Source organism: Bos taurus, chromosome 8, assembly GCF_002263795.3.
Source record: "Bos taurus isolate L1 Dominette 01449 registration number 42190680 breed Hereford chromosome 8, ARS-UCD2.0, whole genome shotgun sequence".
NCBI classification, from domain to species: Eukaryota; Metazoa; Chordata; class Mammalia; order Artiodactyla; family Bovidae; genus Bos; species Bos taurus.
The window spans coordinates 101,055,399-101,073,367 of record NC_037335.1 but is presented as its reverse complement, the minus strand read 5'-3'; the positions used below and the strand labels follow the sequence as shown (position 1 = coordinate 101,073,367).

General features: G+C 40.9%; 1 protein-coding gene across 1 annotated transcript; it reads right to left on the bottom strand.

Moving 5' to 3' along the window:
• On the bottom strand, positions 1-17,536 carry DNAJC25 (DnaJ heat shock protein family (Hsp40) member C25). The gene is made up of 4 exons (NM_001204995.1): positions 17,140-17,536; positions 4,074-4,226; positions 1,798-2,268; positions 1-433 (listed from the first exon to the last, which is right to left on the bottom strand). Exons 1-4 carry the CDS (start codon positions 17,470-17,472, stop codon positions 311-313), a joined length of 1,080 nt encoding a protein of 359 aa, NP_001191924.1. The 5' UTR covers positions 17,473-17,536; the 3' UTR covers positions 1-310.
• Between the last annotated feature and the right edge of the window lie 433 nt (positions 17,537-17,969).

Below are 17,969 nucleotides of genomic sequence, written 5' to 3'. Positions count from 1 at the left end.
TATTTTTAAATGGTATCTAATAAATTTTCGTGTCAAATTTTTAACTAAAGATATAAAACTTTTAAATGGCAACTAATAAATCTTCATGTCAAGTCTTTTAACAAAATCCACAAATCGATTATAAAAATTGAACAATCATAAATGTTTTATGTATAAAGTTTGAAGGGAAAGTTTAAATGTCTACATTATTCTGTTTAATTCTTGAGGAATTTTAGTTGCTGCTGAGGTGCAGTCGATACACTGCTAAAATAATTCAGGTATGAAAATAGTATCACAGTTAAGGTTTGGCACAGCAGCATTCCAGCGGTCTTCAGTCATCCACAAATGTCAACCGTCCAGGGCCTTCATTCTTCATCCATCTCCTGTATCTCTTCCATCTAGGGTCATTTGCCAGTCTTTTCTTTAGTTCCTCTTCTTGCTCTTGTTTGTAGACCTATAAGTATAAATAACACAAACTGACCTGACAATCCAAAGAGAAACGTTTTCATTAGCTTTACGGCATGTTTCCCTGATGCTGGGAACGACTGAGGGCAAAAGGAGAAGAGGGCGGCAGGGGATGAGAAGGCAGGATAGCATCACTGACTCAATGGACGTGAACTTGGGCAAACTCCGGGAGATGGAGGGGGACAGGGAGGCCTGGTGTGCTGCAGTCCACGGGGCGCAAAGAGTTGGACACAACAACAGCATGTTTACATGTTTCAAATATAATTTTAGGTAAAAGTTTCCAATGGATGTATTGGTTTGTCTTCTGAAGACCATGCACCAAAAAATAGTAAGCAATTAAGCACTTTAACATTCAGTGTTAAATTAAAAAATAAAAAAACAACAACTCATGTAAGAACTAGTGTTTTTTTCCACTGATTTCTATAACCTGGAAATACATTCTTTTCTTCCTTGAAATTATATGTGAGTTTAAAGGGTTTAAACATTTCTTCTCTACAACTAACATCCAATATTAAAGAATCAACATAAATTTTCTTAACATGGTACTCAGTAAATTTAACAGATGACTTTAAGTATATGTTGATCCTAACCAAGGAACAAAGTGACCTTATAAATACTTCTGTCTCCAAACTGAACTTACAACTTCTTTTATCTTCAAAGATAATTATTGGTTTTTCAAAATATTTTTAAAGTTCCTAAAGAAGGTTAAATAAACCACAGAGGTTAAAAACAAAGAATATCTTTCATTTCTATCATCTTTAGTGGATGTCAGTTGAAGTTAAATGGACAAGTTTTCATAACCAATTTAACAGCCATATCAAATTTTAGAAAGAAATTACGTTCCTTCCAAATTTCAGGAAATAATGCCTAAGATAATTTCACATAATACCATAATTCAGCCCAGGATAGCACCCATGACAGACAGTTTATTGTATAGTGGGCTGCTTAAACTACTTAAAAGTGAAAGCTTTTCATATATTGGTTGGGTCAGCCATAAAATTAGTTCAGGTTTCCATATGATGTTACGGTCAAAGTTTACTTAGTGCAATTAACAGAAAATGGTGACATCCTTGCAAACATACATTCTATCCCAGTGCAATTTAACGTAACAAATTAGACCATTCTTTAAATGTTTAGCATTAGTAAATTAAAATATTTGAAGTTCATCTTTTAAAAGGACAAATTCACAGGTTAAAAACTCACTAGTTTTATTGTCTAGTTATATTGTCAACAAAAGATCTTTATCCACATTGAACTCTTTGATTTCAGAAATTAGAGCACACTTCTGTGATCCTTTAGTTTTAAGTTGGTAAGGAAGATAACAGTAAAAATCACAGCAGAGTCATTACTCACCTCATAATTCTCCTTTATCCAAAGCTCCCGTTTAAGAAAAGTTTCTTTCTGATGATCTTCTAGACTATCAAACTGAGACTTTGACATCTTCATAGATTTACGTATGATATACAGTCTTTCTTCTTCCCCGTATTCTTTGCCTTTGATGTTAAAATTATAGATCCATCGGCAATACCACACTATATACGAGCACAGGTGAAAAGGAGCTAAGAGAATCTGAAACAGGAGAAGGTCACGTATCTGGGGCTTCTGATAGCCTCCTTTTATATCTATTTTACTTTTTATAATGTTCTTTATGATGTTCTCCTCCTCGTCACGAACTTCCTCTTTGGACTTTTTGTTTCTACCCTTCTCTTTGGCTTTTCTCAGTAACCCCTGCTGCTTGGCAATCTCCATGGCCTGGATACGGTACTTGGGCACTGTGGCCAGGTAGCTGATCGTCTTGTCATAGCTATTCCACCAGCTGAAAAACTAGAATATTGAACAAAGAAAAACGGGTCACTTTTATTACCAAAATTCATCTTGGTGAACACAACCCTGCCTGCAAAAAACCCATTCCGATTAAAAACAGAGACATCAAAGATCTTACTCTGTAGGTTAAAGATACAGTTGAATAATAGCTGTGTGGACATAGGAATCTTCAGGACTGACAAGTCAGATAAGTCATCAGCTGAGCCAAAAAGCCGGTGATTCTCCACAGGAGACACCCAGGATCAGAGGATGCTCAGGGGAATCACACCGTACCTGTTGATCCCACATCTTTACCATCCGACGCCTCCTTAGATCACAGTTAAGAAATCTCTCTTCTCTCTTTAAAGTTGCAATCTACTTACTGGAGGAGTCAAATGGCAAAACTAGGTGGTAAGGAGTTTCTTTCAAACAACCACAGGGTACAGACTCAGGCAACGATATTTATCTATTTCCTAAACCATCTGCACATACCACAGTAATGTTCATCATATTATGAACTGAAAGATTCAAGTATGTTTGAATCTTTACTTATTTGGGCAGGAAAACATTCAACTATTTCTTAAATATATTCAACCACAAAGGGTTTTATTATCAGAAAGAGTCCTACTCCTCATATAGTACCTCACCACACCTTTCAGCTATTTTACTGAATAAATACAGCAATTATACCAGTATCCTAAAATATTATAGAAGCAATCTATTAATCGCAAAAAAAAAAGCGACTAGAGTATTATGTTATCTAAAACAGAAAAGTAAAATTGCCCTTCCTCTTCCTGTTGAAAAGGCAATACTAAAAAAGCTGAAACATTTAAAATATACAATCTTAGTTTTCAATAGGAATTCTCTTGTCATAGAAATTGAATTTCATTTCTGGGAATTAAATTGGAGAAGTAATTTTGAAACTAGGAAATTGCTTCATTCCAGTCACTTTTTTTTTTTTTTTCTTCCCCTCTAGAGAAGGATAGGATAGGTACGGTTAGTTTAGGAATTACAGTAGGGAAAACTCATTTCAGGCTGAACTGATATTTCTGTGATATAGTAAAACAACATAAAGTTACTGTAGCACTTTCACTCTATTTCAGGGGGTTTGAAACTGGAGCAGTAGTGCCCTTAAGCTGTCATGTGGAGATGTGTGAGGGTTTTGTTTGTTGCAATGGTGGCAAGCACTACACTCCTGGCATTTGGTAGGCAGATGCCAGGACTTGTTAGACCATATTAAGGAATTTGGATTTTTCCCCAAGTTTAATGGGAAATCATTGAAAAGTCCTATGAAAGTACAGTTTGGTCCTTGAACAACACGAGGGGGCCCCAATTCTGCGTGTGACTCATAGTTGGCCCTCCATAGGTGCCAACTGTACGTATACACGGTTCCTCCCTGTCCTCCAAGTCAACAGCCTCCACTGTGTGGTTCTGTAACGAGGACCGCAACTGGTGCAGAGAAGCCGAGTATAAGGGGACCCAGCATAATTCAAACCGGTGCTGCTCAAGGGCCACCAGTAAACCATAGGGATCTAGTTGACATTCACTCTGGCTGTTATATGGGAAATATAGAGCGGGCAATGAGGAAGAGATCTGGGTTTGTTGTTTGGTAATTAGTTTTAGTCGTTATATAATGATATGCACGATTCCTGCCGTCAAAGATTCCAATACTATCAACTGATTAAATATTTTTCTAACATAAAAAATTAATCTGAACTGGAAGTAAAACTGCACAAAAACATACTTCTAGTTCAGTTTTAATGACTAGCACTAGGCAACGTGCACTCCTTCACATGCACGTAGATGAACATACCCACAATACCCACCTGAAACACTGAAATAGCGCACACGCTGACCAAAATCACAACCCTCACATCCACCTTAGGGGCCAGGCGCCTGCTGTAGTAGTGGTAGTAATGGCTGTAGTACTCCTCTGGGTGATCCAGCATGTAGTCATAATCTTTTCGAGTTTCTTCATCCTATAAAATAAAAATAACAAGATGCCCAGTTTCATACGACAGCTCATAAAATGGCCTTAGTTAATAATCTGTTGACGTCAAACCTAGAATTTTATAATTATATAGTCAATCTGAGTAAAAGAACAAATTGTCAAAAAAATTTCCCATAATTCTTCAAAGGCACACACAAATTTGTTTCCAGAACTTTAATGTTAGGTATAAAGCAGAATTTAAATTTTTCCTCAAATTCTTGAGTACTATTAGGCCTCCTGGAAAAAATAAAAACTCTTCAATAGCAATGAACTATGCTTATTTAGCCAGTGCTGTGGTGCTAATAAGGATACAGATTTGTTCTTAAACTTTAAGAGCATGCTGACACCTACACTCAGTAACTGTTGACAGAAAAAAAATGTTTATTTCTGTTGTATATATTCACAATCATTTCCCAGCCTTGTATAGGAGGTTTTCTTCTGAAAGCAAAGATGAAGATAACAACAAAATAGACAAAACCAGTCTACGCCCCCAAAACTAAATTATGTTCATCTCAAGGAAACACTGAAACATTGATGGAGTAGAATGGTCAAAATCTACCTCTGTGACTTTAGGCAAAAATTTTAGCCTCTCTGAGCCTCACTCTTCTCCACTTATAAAACAGAGATATTAATAGCTCCTGTACTAATTTTACAGGGCTGTTTTGAATATCAAATGACGTATATCATACAAAAACATGTTAAAAATTTGTACTCCTTTACTATTATAACACGTTTTCACAGCCCAGTTCATAAATAAAGTAGTATATAACTCTTTCTTAATTGTGTAAACATGATGAAAAAATTATAGGCTTCTGAAATGCTGCTCAAATGTTTACAAATAAAACATTTTTTAAAACCTTCTGTAATTTTAATCAATTTGTAACGGGTACAAATGCCAATCTTTTACTGAGTTACATAGGTTAAAAAGCTATTAAATTATGATTTGCTTTTTTTTTAATCCCACAAAAACCTGTTTTTCAGCTTGTCTTGTTTCCAGAAAAAATGTTAAACACTAAAACCACTGCAAATTCTTTTATCTGTAAGTGAGTACAACAGAAACCATTATGAAAACAAAAATCTTTTTTAAACCTAGAGGATTTCTTTCTATGATTAATTATTCAACATTCATAAAGCTGCAGATTATTAGCAAAACCATTTCAAAATCTACATTTAGTGTTTTGTAACCACAGAGGCGCTTGGATCTGTTCAGGGCCTCCTCCTGAGTCCTCCAATATGCAGTTTCTTAGATTTAAAATAAAAAGTTTGCTAATGACAAAATCTTTCCTGTACCCATTAAAATCACTATATATTTCCTATGAAGAATTCTGAATTTGGGGGAAAAAAAAAAGAATTCTGAATTTGAATGAGCACATTCTCGGTAACAGTTCTTACATTCATTACATTCAAAATATTTTTTTACCTCTGACTAGAATTTGAAGCTAGATGAAGTAGTATCTAGTATAATTAGATCTAGTAAATATATTTAAAGTCTACTCCATGGCACTATATGGAGAGCCAATATGAGAATCATCTGTTATATAAGGGAAGCTGAGCTCAGGCTGGTATTTTCAAATTCACTTCTTGTACATTCTCTTTCATCAGAAAAGATTTTCTCAGGAGTTCCCTGGTGGCCTAGTGATCCTATGCCAGGCTTTCACTGCGATGGCCCAGGTTCAGTCCCTTGTCAGGGAACTGAGAGCCTGCAAGCCGCACGCCACACGCCTCAGCTGTCAGTCCATTTCTCCTCTATAAGCCATCATCATATTCTAGAGCTTCTAACCTAAAGAGGGTAAAACGTTACAGGTCATACAGATAGCTCTGAAGACTAAAGCCTATCTGATGTACCTCATTTTGAGTACTTCAGGACACTTTTTGAGAATTTTTCCATCCTCCCTCCTTTTTTTTGCTTTTTGGACTAATTTTATAGATATGCTGTTTCTGGCCTGAAATTATTGCCTTTTAAACTCAGCCTCCCAGCCTTGGCAGATGCTTTTTGAAATGTATTTGTTCAAACACGATTCTTCTCCTTGCTCCAACTAGATGACAAGTTTTGAAACTAACTGCCCCCAGGGTGAGGCTCCTCCAGTCCTCCAGCATCCTTATCCCCGCAGAGCCCTCAGCCGGGTCTGACTGTCTACACTCCTGGCTGCAGCATCCAGCGAGATCTGAGTGCCCCTGAAATGCGCTCTGTGGATACCACGTGTCTAGTGGCTATGCTCTCTTCTTTGTTCTCTTATCTTAGTAAAGGTCATAATCCATGGAATGCAGATATCCTTCTTCAAGCATCTCACCCATGTCTTACCCCGAGTCACCATCGTCTCCCTGGCCCCTAGATCTGTGACTCCATCCAGCCCAGAGCTTCATTAACAGGATGGTCAGCTAACGCTCCAGCACCAGCAACTTCAAAATTTATACCTTATGTCTGGGCTCTTTACTGTCACCAGAGCCTGTAGGGTCTATTGAGGTCCCTCTATAATGAGTCCTCAAACTGCCTCATCCCTGTAAACGGTTTCAGGGTCAAGCCTGACTTCTCTTAGAATGGTTTTCTTTTCCCTGGGGCCCATAACTTCATGACCCTGTTTTGGTCATGATTAGAGACAAGAAGGCCTGCGTTTCCCTTGTTATAGCATTTATTCAGCCACAATCTTCTTTCTTTACTGGGTTTATAGCTTTCTGTCCAGAATGAAGAAAATGGATTTTAAGCTGAGCCATGCATAATACACTTTACGAGGTTGCTTCAAGTTTGGCACAAATTGAGGGGTTAGGGAGTCTCAACAATCTAAGTCATCAAGTCCTACTCTTCAGGAACCTACTGAGTTTAGAATCAACCTAATAAGAACACAGGACACCAGGAATATTAGGAGAAAAGAAAAGACAGACTGGGACCCAGTTAAAGAGTTTCATGTACATTCTTATTTTAATATCATATATCTATTTTTCCTCCTGCCCATCTTGGGACCTAAGTAGCCTCACAGTTTGTTCGTCTGTCTGTCATCTCCAGCGCTTCCCAGTGGCTAGTAAGGGGAGTTCAGTTTTCCTCGGCATGCAACAGGGCCTCCACAACTGGCCTGCGTTTACCTACTTAGCAACATCTCATCACTCTCTCTCCTTTTGCCCACAGCAAACATTAGATAGCAACTTCTGGAATTTGGTGTGTTCTTCTTAAGTATAACATGCTCTTTTATATCTATGTCTGAACAGATAATTCACTTTAACTCAAATGCTCTTTCTCTTTCCTTTTACCCAACCTCATGAGCTTCTATTAACCCTTAGGACATAAACAATAGTAGACAGATTCAGACCACTCTTACTACACTTATTACCCATTTATTATAGCACTTATCACATTGTAATCATCAGAGTTTTTATCTTTGCCTTGAATGAGAACTTCTAGAAGGCAGGTAGGGTCATCCATTAATCTCTGTATATCCAAGGCCTAGCACAGTGCCTGGCATTCAATAAATAACATTTCAAAACTGAATGAAATTTTGTAAAGGCTCTCCTCACTGCAGACATCTCCCCAGCCACCCAGGTTTCCACCTCACCATGAAGGTGGGATGGCTTACCACAAAAACCTGGGCTTGGCAGAAATGACTGCTTGATTTCATAGCTTATAAAGATATGCTAATGTGGCTATAAGAGCTTAAACCTTAAAACAGTGTAATGTCTTACCTTTCAATAAGGTAGTACTTTTTCTTTCAGCAATTTTGTGGATCTTAAGGTCCCAGGGTCAGGAGATTCCAGCTTCTTTCCAAAGCCAAAACCTTTATACTTGTTTCTTCCTCCTCTCTGTCCTGAGCCTTGACAAGCAGGGCAATAAGCTCCTTGTCTCTAATCTCTACAGGAAAAAATGGTGCTTCTGCTGGTGTTCACTCCACTCCCAATCCTCTTGGGCATATGCAGGAGGACTGGAACATAACCACCAATATCTAGATCAAAAGTGAATAAGAGGAAACCCACAAGCAAAGAAAATACTGAATCCTTCCTTCTCTTGTGAAAATGATCATTCCCCCTCCCCAGAGGCAAAAATATATTATGTTCTTGTCCTTGAAAGAAATAATGAATTGTTTGATCTCAACAGATGTAAACTGCAATAATTTGATATTGCAACCAGTTTCATATTAAAAATTTTCGATTATATAAATAATAGAAACCATTTAGGATGGTAAAGGCCAAGAATCAATAATATATGAAAATACAGTAATAGTTCGTTCTTAAAAATATATATATTCATCCTATTTTTGAAAGAAATTCACACACAAATGATCCTTTAAAAAAAAAATAACGCCTGATTTTCCTTCCAGACTATTATTACACTACCTCTTTAGACTACTAAAGAGGAAGAAAGTTAACTGCTCTGAGTTCCATTTCTCTTCCTGTTCCCTGCCCAGCAGCCACTCAGGCAACTACCCTCTTAAACCTCTCCTTTTCTCAGTCTGCACGCGCTCACAGCAACACCCACCATTTGCAGTAAGAGTGACACTCAGATCTGGTTTTCCTGCTCCTCTTCTTTTGAGATATCTCCTGAACATTTCCTAAATATAACAGAAATATCTCAAGTTCAGCATGGTCACAATCCAGATCTGTTCCTGTGTTTCAGTTTGTTAACCATCTATTTGGGTACCTGAGCTTTAAAAAACCTTAGTTATTTTCAGCTCAGCAAATAGTTATGCAAGGCATTTAAGCCATGTGCTGAACACAAAGGGGGATAAAAAGACAAACAAAAGTCCTGGCCTCAAGAGCTCCCCCATGTACAGGAAGAACCTAGCAAGCAAGAAAAGCTGTGGACTAAGCACCGACTTCTCTGCCTGAGACCACTGGTAACAGGATTCACATAAGGCATGAAATGAGTGCTCAATCTTGAAAAGTAAATAAGATGCAGCAAAATTTGTTCCAGGCAAAGGGAGCAGCAAGTGCTAAGGTTCAGAAGCATAGTGAATAGAACAGATTCGGTGAGGCTGAGGCACTGCGGAGGTTTAGGGAAGAAAGGAGTAGGGGCTCGTACACGCCATGCTCAAGTGTTAGAGTGTGAACTGTCTGCGCTATTCAAACATAAAATGGTTTTCAAGTAGGAGTAGAAAGTGTGTATTTTTGGAAGATAACTCTGACAGTATTATAAAGAATGGAATGAAGGAGAAACAGATTTCAGAGACTAAGAAGTAGAAAAAAATAAGACTTCCAGTGATTAAAGGGGTACAGGAATCAATCACGTTGAGAACAGTGATGTTTCTAATTATAGTCACTCTGTGAACCATGTTATTTTAAGAATAAAGGAAGAGGGCATCACGTGTGGATAAGGTGCAGGGGGAAACTGTGGAAGATTTTGAAATGGGGAGGAAAAAAATTACTGGACAGCTTTCCAATGCCTGGAGCCTCCAGGGATTACCTATTCCTGTAGGAGGGGCATGCTTTTATTTATCTTTGAAAAGCCTACTTTCACTTTGTAGGAAAAAAAGTAACTTGCGGAAAACTGGGGAGCAACGCAAATAATTCTTATTCACACAAAGACAAACTGCGTCCAGTAGAATTAAGGGAAATGATGACTGCCTTGTCATACTGACCAGTATTACAGGCATTTCAGCACTCCTTGTCTTGACTGTAAAAGGTGTGACATTTTTTCTCTTTGGCTTCCCTGGCGGCTCATCTGGTAAAGAAACCACCTGCAATGCAGGAGACCTGGGTTCCATCCCTGGGTTGGGAAGATCCCCTGGAGAAGGGAACGGCTACCCACTCCAGTATTCCAGCTTGGAGAATTCCATGGACTATTCCATGGGGTCGAAAAGAGCTGCATACGACTGAGAGACTTTCACTTTAATATCTTATTGATTCCTGCATTAATTAATGAGCTAAATAAAATCTTTGACACATGTTCATTTTGTATGAGAGTCATCCTCTTTTAAAGTTTATGCTTTTAACAAAGATAACAGAATTGGTTTCATGTTAATTTTGGGTACCTGTGCTACAAATGAGAGACAATTTAAAAATATGAACCCAGAGAATGCACAAATTTCAGGACTGTCAAGGATGCTGTTGAGTTTCATCAGGAAGAGCTTAGAAAACAAAAAGGAAAGAGTACCCAAAGGATAAGACTCTAAGGAAATGCAATGTTTAAGGTGAAGGCAGAGGAAAAAGAAGACCATACAGACTGAAAGAAATGGCTAGAAAGCTCAGAGCAAAGGGAGAGAATTACATCAAGGCAATCAAAGGAGAGCAGCTTAAAGAACTACTTGATGGCCATCCGATGTCACAAACAGTTCCAAAAGGGAGAGCAGCCCTCTGATCTGAGGCTTAGCCATCACTGTTCACCTTGGGAAGAACAGTTCCAGGATGTGTGCTGCCGCACACGTCAGTCTGTGACAGTTTAAATGATGGGGTATAAGGAAGTAAGGACAGCCAATGGTGAAGAAGGAAGAAAAATGTGACCATGGTTTCAAAATTAAGGAATGAGAGATGAACCAGTTAAGAGATTCCCAAGTTATGAAAGAGGAATGGTGAGATTCCAGAAGACTAAGGTGGAAGTAAAATGAGTTCAGTCAAGAAAAGCTTCCTGCCTTCCCCAATCCATCCTCAATCTTGTTCCCAGAACTTTCTTTCTGAAACAAACATCAGACCTGTGTTACTTATCCACTTTCAAACATCCAGTAACTCACCAATACATAAAGCTCAACACACCTGAACATAGTTTAAAGGGGACATCCCAAACTACTTCCAGTCTCCTGAAACATTCTCCCTACTACGCACCTGAGAGGCTTCTAGCCTAGAAACAGTAGATCCCCTACAATCTCTAAAAGTACACTATGGGTCTTCGTGCTGTGAATATCTCAAAATATTCCATTTACCTACGATAAACCTACACAAGCAAAATTAACATGTCAAGTGCTTAGTTTCTGCCTAGAATTACATCAACTCAGTAGTTTTTGTGTTATTCAAAAGCTCTGATGGGTTGTTGATGACATCATGTGTCAGAGAGTCACAGCACTAGAATTAAACACATCTGGTGTTTAATCAACCTTGGCCATAAGTAGGGAGTAATAGCTGGGAGGGATTGGGGGCAGGAGAAGGGGACGACAGAGGATGAGATGGCTGGATGGCATCACTGACTCGATGGATGTGAGTCTGAGTGAACTCCGGGAGTTGGTGATGGACAGAGAGGCCTGGCGTGCTGCGATTCATGGGGTCGCAAAAAGTCGGACATGACTGAGCGACTGAACTGAACTGAACTGAACAGGTGACATTAAGGGATGAGTGAAAAGTAAACAACACTTATGGGTTTACAGCAGAAATAGCAAATGTGGCACAAAAGGTACCACATCCTTCTGGGCCAGTGGCAGAGCTGTTCAACATGTCATCTTTCCCACTAAACCCAGAAAAGGCCCCCCAAATTTATAAGTGTTACATGCAGTTGTGACCAATATGAATGAAAACTATCTGCTATCAAGCTTACTTAACTTGGCTGTTTATCAGCATCACAACTGTAATACAAGTTCACATCATTTCTATTATTTTTATGGATACACAATTATTATGAATGACTGATTAAAATGCAGTTCGATGCTGAAAAAGAAAAAATAATAACACCAATAGGATAGTAATACCAATAAATGCAGCTAATTTTCTTCCTCCAAAACAGAGTCCTTGGGAAAAGCATAAAAGTGATTGTACATCTCACTGTTGGAACAAGCCCTGCACACCCACAACTCCATGTTTTCATTGACCGAGAATTTTCTCTACCAGAAATGTCCCTTCACAGTCAACCGTGGTGACTGTTCTAGATCCAGATCAAAGAGTACATTTTTCTCTCCAGTCCTCCAAGAAGAAATAATTGTGCCCTCTCAGTGTTGCAATATAATCTACACAATTATATAACTTAAATAAATAATAACTGAACAATAGGTATGTGTCTCCTTATTACACTAAAAGCTTAAAGGCAGGAACTGTGCCTTTTTCATTGCTACGGTCTCCTCCTTTGGAACTTACGTCAGTACCAGTTAGGAGACAGGGTTGATTAAGAGAATATACAAAAGGAGAACAATAAACAGTAACATAACAAGGCAGGAAGTTCAGAATCCCCCTTTTGCCAAATCATTCTTAACTGTGAAAGTCCTGCCATATCAACCAGACCGATAAAGAGAAACTGAAGTGTTCCTGTGACTTCCCTGCCAAGACAAGGCTGAAGCAGAAGGTACTCTCTACACATCCCTTCAAAGTATCAGATAACCTGCAAGCCAGTAATACCTCCAAGACCTTTTATGTGTTCTTCTCTGGTGATCTTGCAAAATGCTATCAAACTACCACTGTCTACCAGTTACAGGTTTTATAAGTGCATCCTTCCTTACCACCCATTTCCTCACCTGCTTACTTCTACGCCAGCCTTCTCATTTTATCTAGTTCATCCAATTCTTATGTATATTCAGAATTAATGTCCTCACTTTAAAACCCTGAGAAAATAATTTCTCCTTAAAAAGAGAAATGTGATTTTTCTCTCACATAGGAATTTTTCATTCATATCTATCCAATTTATTTTATCTGTACCACTCTTTCAAACTACAGTTAATTTGGGGTAAAATGTCAAAGTAGGCTTCATATACCCATGTCAAAACACCAGAAATCCACTTTCAATTGTCATCCTATCTGAATCTGTCTCCAGATAGGAGTATGTATTTAACAAACTTTCATTATCTATGTGCCAGACACTGTGCTAGTTGCCATAGATACATATGCAAAAATAAGGTTTAGTGGAGAGGGGGGATGGGCTACTCAGTATGTACAGGGCAGTGTGATAAGTGCTATACCCACAGAAAAAGAGCCAACGTTGACCCAGTGAGAGTCTGTTTACTTAACTTCCAAAGTCCATGAGTCCCCCTGAATCCCCAGTAGTCAAATACACTAAATAAATAGTTATTTCATCATCCTAACTCATGTTATGAAACAAATATAAAGCAGCGTGTGAAACCATAATGGTTTCAAGCCCTGCTGAGATCTGGAAGTTTAAGTTATTTGAGAACATGAACTCAGCATGACTTAGTAAAAGCAACTGGCAAGTTCCCTTTGCCCTCCATTATTACCATCCTTTTTCTGTTTTTTTTTTTTTTTCCATTCTCTCTATTCACAGGAAGAATCTCTGTTGCTATAAAAACAATGACCAACGGTGATAATATCTCCTTGTCTGACCAACTACATTTAAATCACATTAGTATCATATTTTTAAACAATCTCCATCTAAAAAAATTCTCTCAAAGAGGTGTTTATTCAACCAAAACTAACTTCAGAGTCATAAACCCACCATACCTTACACAAATATAATTCTCATTTTGGTGAGTCAGAGATGCTTGGTTGTTACAAGTTTTGATGGAACACCACTCTAAGGTTACAATGAGGATATAATATAGCTTCTTATTTATGTTAAAAAAAATTAAGAGGCTTGAACACACCAAGAATAGGAAATTAGGGAGGTTATCAAAAAATTATGGGGGAGAGAAAAAAAAAAGGCTCCTGGCTCCAGTGAATTTAAAACTGAGTTATTTCAGATTTCACAAAAGAAACAATTTCTGTCACATACACTATTCCAGAGATGGAATCCACCTGAGCATCCTACAAAGGAAATACAGAATCAACTTTTCCCGCCATATGCCGGCAATAACTGAACATGGCTGTGAAGGAGAACACAGTCTTCCCAAGGCCCTACCAAGACCCTCCCTCCTTTTCCACTCACAGGGTTTATGGAGAAATAATGTGTATCAGAAAGAGCAAATAGAAAGGAAAAGTGGTCCCAAGTCAGCAGTGCTGCCCCCATGAGGTGATATATGGAATTCCAGGCAGGTGTCTGTGGTTATCTTTATTCCAGAGCCTCTGAACTCATCAACTTCTCCCACTATTTTGTCTGACCTGCTCGAAGTAAAAGCCAGATGGACCTCTTAGGCCTCACTAGCGACTTCACTTTCACTTTTCACTTTCATGCATTGGAGAAGGAAATGGCAACCCATTCCAGTGCTCTTGCCTGGAGAATCCCAGGGATGGGGGAGCCTGGTGGGCTGCCATCTATGGGGTTGCACAGAGTCGGACACGACTGAAGCAACTTAGCAGCAGCAGCAGCCCTCCTTCCAGGCTGTGAATATAATCCAAGTGCAACATATAACACATGTAACAGTGGTTGATACATAACAGATATCAGATATAATAGACGTAACAGTGGTTACATCTCTTGCCTTGGGCTTCCCAGGCAGTGCAGTGGTCAAGAATCTGCCTGCCAATGCAGGAGAAGCAGGTTCAATCCCTGGGTCCGGAAGATCCGCTTGACTAGGAAATGGCAACCCACTCCAGTATTCTTGCCTGGAAAATCCCACGGACAGAGGAGCCTGGTGGGCTACAGTCCAGGGGTCACAAAGAGTCGGACACGACTGAATATGCACGTCGTACACACACTGCTGCCTGGAGGGGATGACCCCAGTTGTCAGATCACTGCCTTCTCCAGAAATTATATCTTCTGACAACTTTCTCACAATTCTCTGTTATGACAGCAATAAAATCAGACCACCCTATTTGTTTTTAATACCTGCCTGCACACACAGCAAGACAAAGTCCTCTTCCTTATTACAGGAGAGGGCATCTGCAATCAAGTTTTTTTAAAAAAAAAAGTTTCTGGAGGTGTTCCAATTGCAAGTGGAATCCATATCTATCTCTATAAAATTAACATGGAAGGTTTCACAGAGCTCAGCAAGGGTCCGAACTAAGTCCAGACACCCCTTTTCTTTCACAGTAATTTCCGTTCTCCTGAATAATAATGAGTAGGGTTGGGGAAACTGCAGAACACTCACTCACTCCCTCCGTCACCGCAATTCCAATTCTAGTTCCCTGTTTGGAGGCATCTGCAGCTACCACAAACCTGTCCCAATCAAGAGGAACAGCGCCTTTCTCCAGACATTACTCCTTTTTAACTGCCTCAAAATTCCTTGTTCTTGAGTGGACAAATTATTTCCTTGAGCTCTTTATTAGCTGACGGATCAGTCCTAAACTTGCAGAAACACTGAGAGGCAGCCGTGACAGAGCCACCAGATCAGCCTCTGCATTTGTCTCTTCAAGAAAACAGCAAGAACAGTTAAGAGTCCTGCAAGTTCCCCCACTCCCACCCCCCAGCCAGATTTTCTGTACTGTCTATCTCTCTTGGCATTTGTTTTCAAAGTTGTTAATATTACGCTCACCCTTTTCACACCAAATCTACCCATCTCCAACCCCAGCAGAAGGCAAGAGTTGCCAGTGTTTCTGCTGCCTCTCTTCTGGACGTTCTTCACTGCCCAGTGCTCGCTTCTCTGCTACGGGGGCTTTGGAGGCACAGTGGCAGGTGCTCTGGCTGCTTGTTGGACCGCTCTCTTTCCTCACTGCAGAAAACAGACTGGAGCTTCAGGTGCCAGGCTGCCTTTTATGAAAAACTTTCCCATCTTTCGGCAGTCTTTCCTTAGTCACTCTTCATCCTAAATAACAGACAACCAAGCCCTCTTGGTTGCCTGTGGCCACAGCACTTTCTCAAACCACCCCCCCACCACACCCCGCATTCCTCAGGTAATTGACAATGAAAACTGCAATGTCACCAATGCTGGTACGAATTTGGTGGATTTTATGGCTCTATATTATCTGAACTGCTCTGGAAAGCAAGCCATTAACTCCTCGACCCAGTATTTTCAGCCCTAGAAATCTTATCTGGAAAAATAATCCACGGTTGAGTTATACTATCCCCACTCAAAGTAGTCGTTAAAAGCAGACCATACAACATGAAAAACTGTGCCTCAAAAAGAAAGAAAAAAATAGAAAAAAATACACTATAACTGCAACTGCTGTTGTATTAGCATTAAGAGACCCCTGAAACAGTAACACACCAAATATTATTCGTACTTTGTGATTTCTTAGTTTGCTTTTTGCTGCAGTAGAAAACAGGATCAGACTAAATCTCCCCATCCCCATAAGTACGTTAGTCGCTCAGTTGTGCCCGACTCTGCAACCCCATGGACTGCAGCCCACCAGGTTCCTCTGTCCATGGGATTTTCCAGGCAAGGATACTGGAGTGGGTTGTCATTTCCTTCTCCAGGGGATCTTCCCCAACCCAGGGACTGAACCTGGGTCTCCTGCATTGCAGGCAGATTCTTGACTGACTGAGCTAGGAGGGAAGCCCTCCCGATTTCCGTAGGACTCAATAAATCATTCGTTAAATAACTATACATATATTCACAAAATATTTCCTACTAGAAATTCTCAGAGTCTTGAAACTCAAGACATTAAACACAAATTTGCAGCTCCTATATAGGAGGTTTCTCATTGATCACTTAATCCTCATAACAACCTACTGAGTAGGTTTCATGGCCATAATCCTGCATATGAAGAAACAGGTACTCTGACATACTACGTCACTATCCAAGGTCACATGGGGGTGTTAGAGCCAAAAGTCAAACATCTGGTGTTCTTAGTGTTTTTCTAGAACCTTATGTCCAAGCTGAATGTCACAATTAATACCATCCCCCGAAACCAAGTTTCTGTCATGTCAAATTGGGGCAGTCGCACTGTCATTGGAGATCTTTCCAGTGTTCTATCACAGACCTCGGTAATAACAATCACCCTGCTTTCCAAGTGTGAGCTGCATCTTATTAAAATGCCTTCACCAAATCATAAGCCCAAACCTTTGCATACCGAAGACAGCCACAAAAAGTAGGGGGCTAGCTACTCCCCAAGACTGAGGGGGTTCCCATCAATGGGCCATGTGGGCTCCCTCACTTGGGAAAGCCCAAGCATCCTAATGATGGTAGAGCTGGTCAAGCTTGGCGCCGGAATCACAGGGAGCCTCGCTCCACCGGCCAGGTGACAACGGGGTCGCGCCGCGCGCTTCCCTGGCAGGTCCTCGCAGCCCCCAGGCTTACCTTGAGAGTCTCGTAGGCGGTGGCCACCAGCAGGAAGGCCTCCTCGGCGCTCTGCGGCGTCAGTCCCGGGCCCTCCTCGCCAGGCTCGGGCCGGTAGCGGTCGGGGTGGTAGCGCCGGGCCAGCTGGCGGTAGGCCCGCGCGATCTCCGCCTTGCTGGCCATGCGGCTCACGCCCAGCACCTCGTAGCAGTCCCGCGTGCCGCAGTAGAGTCCCTCCACCAGGGCCGCCGCGGGCCGCGAGAGCAGCAGCGCGAGCAGCAGGGGCGGCAGCAGCACTAACCAGCGCCGGTTAGCAGCCCCAGCTCCCCGGCTCGGAGCGAACGGGATCGCCATCCCGGCTGGGCCACGGCTCCGAGAGCCCAGCCGCACCCCGGCACTCCTCGTTGCGCCCCGCTCGGCGGCCCGGGCTCAGCTCCACGTCAGCACGCGGCGCCTCGGCGCAGGCGCACCGGGCGCGGCGGCCGCAACCACTTCCTTCACGACCGTTGCTAGAGGAACAGGATGCTTCAGCAGCCCGGCCGCTTCCGGTAGCTTTGAAAACTTGTTCCTAGTCCCAGAGAACTGGGTTTGTTCTCAGTCTGACAGACCTAAGGGATGTCTCTGTCTCTGAGGTGCACTTAACCAGTGTGTGCATAGCGCTCTACTGTCCCCTTTCCACGCAGTCTTTAAGGCATCACGACCTCACCGGCTGCGGTTGGTAATCTAGCTCTCATGCGGTCTGGTTTTCAGCGTCAAGATGTGTGCCCAGGGTTTTAAAGCCGAGTCTCAATAACCCCATTCTGACTTTCCAAAAATAAACTAAACTTTTAGAGATTCTAGACGTTATCTGA

Excerpts from the sequence above, each read along its gene's own strand:
- DNAJC25 (NM_001204995.1), bottom strand. The coding sequence starts at position 17,472 with ATGGCGATCCCGTTCGCTCCGAGCCGGGGAGCTGGGGCTGCTAACCGG. Across the intron at positions 4,227-17,139 it reads CCGCCTACGAGACTCTCAAG|GATGAAGAAACTCGAAAAGA; the intron begins GTAAGCCTGGGG and ends TTTATTTTATAG. Across the intron at positions 2,269-4,073 it reads GCGCTATTTCAGTGTTTCAG|TTTTTCAGCTGGTGGAATAG; the intron begins GTGGGTATTGTG and ends TCAATATTCTAG.